At 41.0% G+C, this 8085-nt stretch overlaps 1 protein-coding gene across 1 annotated transcript; it reads left to right on the forward strand.

Moving 5' to 3' along the window:
• Positions 1–5731: 5731 nt before the first annotated feature.
• LOC121660553 (butyrophilin subfamily 2 member A2-like) lies at positions 5732–6568 on the forward strand. Its single transcript, XM_042019938.1, has 2 exons — positions 5732–5881; positions 6062–6568. The coding sequence occupies exons 1-2, from the start codon at positions 5732–5734 to the stop codon at positions 6566–6568; spliced, it is 657 nt and encodes a 218-aa protein (XP_041875872.1).
• The last annotated feature ends 1517 nt before the right edge of the window (positions 6569–8085 follow it).

The following is an 8085-nucleotide window of genomic DNA, read 5'->3' on the forward strand; positions in this document are numbered from 1 at the left end:
CGAACTCCAGAAATGGATTCTGAGGGGTTTTCCCATCAAAAGTGGCCACTGCACTTTCTGTGGAGCTCCCAGAGAAGATCCACTGGATGGAAAGTTTCTCCGGGATTATTCTGCCTTGTAACTGGCAGGGCAGGACGGCTCCATCCCCGACGACTCCAAGGACGGGGCTGTCAGGAGGAATTATGCTGTACTGGCCTGCGAGGAGAGAGAGGTGGGAAAATTGCCCATGCTGGGATCATCCAGCCCTGGAATGGTTTGGGTTGGAAGGGACCTTGAACGGCCTTGGGAGTTGGTGCTTATCAAAGTTCCCATCAGCGCTTCCTGTGGGAAACTGGGATGTGGGAATGCCAGGAAAACGAGCTGGGAGAACAAACAGATTTAGGCTGGGAATGAATTCCCTTCCTAAATAAAATTGGGATTGGGACAGAACCAGGGATTACCTGTGACCCCGGGAATGATCTGCAGGAAAACAAGGATGGGAAGAGTCACTGCCGGCCGGAATCTGGATCCCATCGTTCTGCAGCTCGGGAAGACATCAATAACCCAAATATCCAGGGAAAATCTCACCAGGCTCCTGCCAAGCACAGACACACAACGGGAAGAGGGAATCGAACCAGAGCCGTTGGTTTCTCTGCATTTATGGGGAAATCCTCCGAGGTGTTTCAGCCCCTTTGAGGGAAATCAGGAAAAGGGCAGGAGCAGCTGTTTGTAACGAAATTCCGGCAGTTGAGTTGTGATTCCCAGACTAAATCCAAGCCCAGGCAGATGTGGATAACCTCGGGCAGGGGAGAAACGGAGGCAGAATTCCTAAGGAACAGGAGTTTCCTTTCAAATGGTCATTCCAGGCCCGTCCATTTGGGATTGTTGAGGTTGGAAAAGGCCTCCAAGGCCACCGAGTCCAACCTGTGCCTGATCCCACCCTGTCACCAGCCCAGAGCTCCAAGTGCCACGTCCAGTCCTTCCTTGGACACCTCCAGGGGTGGGGACTCCACCATTCCCTGGGCAGCCCCTTCCAAGCCTTTCCAGGAAGAAATTCCTCCTGAAGTCCAGCTGGACCCTCCCCTGTCACAGCCTGAGGCCGTTTCCTCTCATCCCAACCCTTGTTCCCTGGGAGCTGATCCCAACCTGCCCCTGGCTGCCCCCCCGTCAGGGAGTTGTGGGGAGCCTGAAGGTCCCCGCAGAGCCTCCTTTTCTCTGGGATGAGCCCGCTCAGCTCCCTCAGGAGTTCTCCAGACCCTTCCCAATCTTTGCTCCTGGCTCTGAACACACTCCAGCTCCTCCAAGTCCATCCTGTAACTGGAGAGCCCAGAACAGAGCCCAGAATTGCAGCTGGAGAGTGCCCAGTGACAAGCAGAGTGGGACAATCCCCGTCCGGCTCCTGCTGCCGCACTGTTCCCCATCCCAGCCAGGTGCCCACCTGGACACACCTGAGCTCATCCAGCTGCTGCCAAAAAAACCCAGAAAACACTCTCCGAAGAAAAAGGCTAAGAATTAATTAATATAGAGTAAACCAAAATAAATTCCATAGAAACAATAATCAGTATTTCCATGGCTCAATCACAAATCCCAGTATAGGTTTGTTTTAGGCATGAGCAGATTGTTTGATTCATTCAATTAAGGCAGCAAAGAAATTAAAATGAAATGATCTTTAACAGCTTCCCTTAAAACCACCCACAGATAACAGGAATTCCCACTGAGGCAAAAAGAAATTCCAAGCTGGAATCATTCCCTGGGGGACATCAGGAACAAACCACCAGCTCAGTGTTCTCCAAAAAACCCCTCAGCGTGGACATTTCTATTCCAGCCAGGCTTTCCTGAACAGCCAGATCCCGAATATCCATGTTAAATTCCACGTGGATTATGGAACTGTGGAATTTTTGTACTCCCTTGACACGGATTTTTTCCACATCCGTGAGGGGACAGACTCCACAAGTTCCCGCACTGGAACCTGCAAGTCTTGAAAAGGGACTTTGACCACGAAAGGCTTTTTCTCCCTCAGATGCAACATTCCAGCCAATCCCGACAGGTTCCATTTGGGACACACCTTGATCCAAAGGGCAGCAGGAAAAGGTTTCAAACCCTCGGCTCCTGGGCAGGGCAGCTCCTTTTCCAACCTGGTTTTCCAACATCTGGAAAACAGCAGGAATGGGAGCTGGAGAATCCCAACTTGGGGGTGGATGTTCCCAGCGGGAGGACTCAGAGCTAAAATCGGGAATACACAACACAGAGCCCAGGGGGGAATCCACAGATATGGAACAATTGTGGGATGTAGAGCTTTAACGTTCCAAGATTTTCCAGGTTTGTTTATTCCCACACCAGTTTTATTTCTGGATTAGGGAGAGGGGAGAAATCAGGATTCACAGGGAGCTGGAAAATGATTGGATTTACGAGATTCCCACCCTTCAGGACTGATTAGCAAGGCCAAATTTGGGGATTTCTGGTGATTCCAGGAGGGATCAAACACAGCCAGGACACAAAACCTCAACTTTCTACAAGGTTTCCAGGGAATCCGGGACTGGGTTTCCTCGGATAAATGTCATGGTTTTATCACCTCCTGGATGCATCTCTTGGAATTCTCCCAATCCAAGGAAATCAGGGCTGGCGTCACTGGAAGATTTTCCCTCTCCACACTGAGGACCATCCTGTCAATCCACGGGGTTCATGGAATGCTGAGTCCTGGCTCCAGGTGGGAGATCAGAACCAGCTGCTTTCTGATCATTTGTGGGGCTTTTCCTCAAAACTATTCCAAACATATTCCAAAAACATATTCCAAGTCAGCCACAGCTTTTCTGGGAAAGATGTGCCAGGGCCTCCCCACCCTCACAGGGAGGACTTTTTTTTCAGGTGTGGAACCTTTTCCCTCTTCTTTCCTCCCTCCCTTTTTTTTTTTTTTTTGAGATAAATCAATGAATTTTTATTAATTTTCATTATTTTTATTTTATTGCGTTGTATTTTTATTACTTTTTAAAAATTGATATAATGATTTAATTAATCAATAAATTCCCATCAATACATTTTCCATGGCAAAAGAAGATGGAAAAACACCAGGAAAAACTTTGCCCCTCTCCCCCCTCCAAAAACTCCCCCATCCCCCCCAAAAAAAGGAATAACCCCAAACCAACCTTGGAATTTCCATGACAAAAAGGAAGAAAACCAGGATAATACCCAACACCATTCCCAGGGAAAAAGAAATCCCAAACCGAGCATGGTCTCATCCCACCGCTCATAAAAACTCTGGGATTTCCCTTTTTTCCCAGAATTTTTGGTCCACGGAACTCTTTTCCCCTCCCTGTTCCCACTAAACCCTGGCAGAGCAGGGAATGGTTTCCCACGGGAGGATGAGGAGGAACATTCCAACCGCTCGCAGCTCCGGGGCGAGGACTCAGGAAGCAGAAAGGGATTTTCCGGACCTTTTCCCGAGCTGCTCCGTCCAATCCCCTCCGGCTCCACCGGAAAACGCCAATCTCAGCTTCCAGTGGCCATAAAACCCGAGGACAAAGGTTGATCCCAGCCGCATCCCCGAGGAGCTGCCAGGTCCCTCCTACTCAGGTAAGGAATTCCACATTGGAAAAAAACCCTGAATTAATTGGGATTAATTAATTGAACTGGAATAAATTCATTTAATGGAAATAAGTTAATTATTTTCACGGATAGGGAGGAATCTGGGGCGTTGTCGCCCTTTTCCCATGGGAATTCCTCTCCCTGGCACTGCTTGGATTTATCCGTGATTTGAGACATGGAGGAAAACACAGGAAATCCCAGGAAATTGGGATTAAATCCCAATTGAATCCCAGATCGCTGCTCAGTTTGATTATTTATCTTCACCCAGAGCGGGATTGGCAGGGAAATCCTTGGAGCCACATCCATGAAATCACAGAATTCCATTTAAAACAGCGGGATCAAGATCCTGCTGCTCCTGAGAATTGCTCCAGGAGGTTTCGGGAATGGTTTTGCCAATAAAATGATTGGATTTGGTGATTGGAAAGGTCTTTTCCAAGTTGGGCAATTCCATGATTCTACAGAAAGGTGGGATAATATGAAATTATAATATCAAAATATGATATTGAAATATAAATGATTGTAATAATTATAATAAAATCATTATAGATAGAATTATATTTAAATGATATATAGAATTATAGTTATAATATTCTATATTATATATAGAATTATGTAGAAGTATAATTATTATACTGTGTGTTATTGCACTATAAATTATCTGTAATTAATGTTAAATTATTAATTAGAATTATTATAGCATATATTATTTTTACATAAATAAATATTATATATAAATATATATTATTTTCTTATATAATAAATATAATAATTCTAATAAAATAATATCTATTTATTTATTTTAAATATAGAATATATTAAAATAATAAAATACAATCACAAAATAGAATGTTAAATTATAATATCAAAATAGAATCCCTGAATATATCAAAATATATCAAAATAAAGTTTAAAAATACAATATCAAAATATAATCCCAAAATATAGTGTGAGAATATAATATTAAATATGATATAAAAATGGAATATGAAATATAATATTGAAATGGAATGTTAAAATAGAGTATTTAAAATATATAAGAATACTGTAATAATATATAAGGTTAACGAATGATATCAAAATAACATCCAAATAAAATAAAGTAATATAAAAAGCTAATATTAAAATATAAAAATACCAAAAAAAATTTTTTTTAAATATATAAAATATAAAATCTAATAGCGAAATCTGATTACTAAAGATAATATTAAAATGTATCAAAATGTAGTATTAAAATGTAGAATAGACTATCAAAATACAGTAATAAAATATTAAATTAATATAATATTAATTACAGGATATCATGTTAACGTATAACATGGAATGTGGCATCAACACAGAGTATCAAAATACGGTCTTAAAATTGAATATTAAAATATCACCCCAAAATCGGGTATTAAATTCTGATATCAGAATTCCAAAAATCAAAATAATACCAAAACCCCACCAAAATCTGATAACAAATTAACATCCGAAGATCCCACAAAATGCTTGGAATTTCTCAGTGAAAGGGAAAAAATGGGAATGGAACATCCGGAAAACCGAGGGAGGATTTACTGGGTGGATTTAAATTGCACAGGGAGCTGAGGAAAGGAGAACTCCTGGAATCCCGTTTTCCATCATCCTCCATGGATCATTTTCCCTGTTTTTTCCTCTCTCCATTCTCTCCTTGTTTCCCATTGGGAAGGGACCGAAGGAATCCTGCGGGACACCCCCCAGCAGTGCCGCTTCCGGAGGGGAGGAGGAGCAGGGAGCCGGGATATCCATGGATTCCCGGCTCTGGTGGCTGGCGGTGCTCCCAGTCCTGGCATTCCGGCGCGGATCCCACCTGGCTGCAGGTGAGGGCAGTTCCATTTGGGATCTATTCCCATAAAACAGGCGATTTCTGCTCCAAAACATGAATTAAAACCTAATGAGGACACAGAATTTAACTTGGAAAAGGCTCCTTTTCCAGAGGGTGGTCATGGCCGGAGCAGCTCCACAGGGAATTGGCAGCGGCTCCGAACATTCTGGTGCTTGCGGAGCACTGGGACAACACTCCCAGGGATTGTTGGGATTGTCCTGTGCGGGGCCAAGAGTTGGACTCTGATCCTCTTCCAGCTCAGGGCATTCCATGATTTTATCACCTGGGTCCCGATCCCGTCCTGGGAGAACCTTTGGGAATCAGGGCAGGATGTCCAAGGAACACCTCACGTATCCTTGGGAATCTGAGAGCTCCCACATCTCCCAGCACCGTAAGGATGAATTCCAGGCCCTGGGACATTCCAAACCTTCCTGGGAACCGGTGTTGGGGCAGTCAATTCCCACCTGGAATTTTCTGGAGGTAAATCCTGGGTGTGAACTTTTATTTTGGATGGAATTTGCCATTTCCATCCATTTTCCAGGGTTCTCCAAGACTTGAATGGCCAAGAAATTGAGTTATCGTTCAAAACACTGAAGGATAAATCCATGAGCACCACATCCCCATTTCTTTGGTTTTCCTCTGGGTTCCTCTCTTGTTGAGGGTGGAATTGGTCCCATTGGTCACCTGATGAAATTCCATGGAAAACCCAACCTGGAAAACCCGAACCAATCCCCCTTTTACCCTAAAACAGGCGGATTCCTGAGCGCTCCCAAAACTTCCGTCCTCGGAATCATCGGGGACAGGGTGCTCCTGCCCTGCCAGGTGGGATCCGTTCCCATTCCCGAGGATTTCTCCATCCGGTGGACATTCCACGGCCAATCCCAGCGGATCCCCGTGAGCAGCTATGATGGGAAGGATCGAAGGGAGGAGCCGGATGAGCGATATCAGGGCCGGGCGGAATTTTTCCACCGGGACTTCCGAGCTGGGAACGTGTCCCTGCTCCTGAGGAACGTCCAGAGCTCCGACCAGGGATCCTACAGCTGTGAGGTCTCATTCCAGGATGTGTCCCGGGAAGTGCTGGTGGAGCTGGAAGTGGCAGGTCGGTGCCATTCCCTCTCGTTTCCTTCACTGCACAAAACTGGGTGGATATTTGAAATATTGTTATAAATGCTAATATTTTTTATATTTAAAAATGTCTATTTTTATATAATTTTTTGTTAAATTGTTTCAGTTTTATTTTAATTTTTATTATAATTTTTATTCTTATTTTTATTTTTATTATGATTTTTATTTTTATTTTTATTATAATTTTTAATTATAATTTTATTATAATTTTTATTATATCTTTTATTATAATTTGTATTTGTATTATTTTAAAATTATTTTTATTTTTATTTTTATTTTTATTTTTATTTTTATATATTTTTAATATCTATTTTTTATATTTGACATCTTATATGTCATGTAATACAAATATTATTTTATAAGAATACATAAATGCATTATTATACAAACATCTATTATATGGACATATTAATTATACAACACAAATATTCTCATCTATAATATTATAAAAATATATTCATTTATAATATCAATTATTAATAATAATTTCTATATTAATTTATAATATAGAAATAAAGATATATGTATTGTATATTCTATTCTATTTAGTGTATTTATACTTTATAAATACAATTATATTATAAATACAATTATAAATATATTACAACATATGCTATAAAATATATAATATATATCATGTATATGAAAATATAAATAAGTAGTATTTATATACTGTATTTTGCAAATATAAAATTATGTACTAGAAGTAGTATATTATTTTATGTTTATACTTACATTCATATTTATACGTTTATAATTCTATATTATGTAGTTTATGTCTATATTTTTATCTTTAATAGTTTTACATTTTTTATATTTTCTATATTTATTTAATATATTTGATATATTTGATATATTTAAATCTTTTATACATTTTATATATTTTGTACATTTTATATATTTTATATATTTGCTTCTACAATTTTTGCATTTCCTAAATTCTACAAAATCCCAGGAAATTACACTCCCAAATCCATCCCAGGACCACCCCCACCCTTCCATCCACTTCCGGATTCTCCATTAAATCCCCTCATTCCCAAGGACATTCTCAGAGCCAATGACCACTGAGAACCTCCTACCCCCCTGGATCAAATCCCGGAAAATCCTCCAAGACTTTCCAACTCCTTGGTGAAAAGCCGAGTTCTAGAAAACCCCAATTTAATGGGATTGAAATGGAAATTCCTCTGCTTTTCCACATCCATTGGGGAGGCTCCATCCATGATTCTCCAGAAAACAGGACCTGGGCAACTTCTCAGTGGGAGGAATCGTTGAGTTCCAGAAAACTCAAATTTAACGGGATCGAAATGGAAAATTTGTCCATTTTTCCACAACTGTGGAGAGAATCCATCCGTGATCCGGTGGAGCCCCCAGAAACAAACAGAACTGTTGACTTCCAGGAAACTTCTATTTAATGGGATTGAAATGGAAAATTCCTCTGTTTTTCCTCCGCTGTCAGAGAGGCTCCATCCGTGATCCTGCGGTGGCAACTCCTCAATGAACGGAACCGTTGAGTTCCAGAAAACCCAAATTTAACGGGATTGAAATGGAAAATTCCTCTG

This window comes from Corvus kubaryi, unplaced genomic scaffold, assembly GCF_017639235.1.
Source record: "Corvus kubaryi isolate FWS band 111438036 unplaced genomic scaffold, C.kubaryi_AGA036_p1.0 36515, whole genome shotgun sequence".
In the NCBI taxonomy this organism is placed as follows: domain Eukaryota; kingdom Metazoa; phylum Chordata; class Aves; order Passeriformes; family Corvidae; genus Corvus; species Corvus kubaryi.

Bases quoted from the DNA above. Each gene is read 5' to 3' on its own strand.
- LOC121660553 (XM_042019938.1), top strand. From the start codon at position 5,732: ATGTCCAAGGAACACCTCACGTATCCTTGGGAATCTGAGAGCTCCCAC. The intron at 5,882-6,061 runs GTAAATCCTGGG...TCTCTTGTTGAG, and splicing joins CCACCTGGAATTTTCTGGAG to GGTGGAATTGGTCCCATTGG.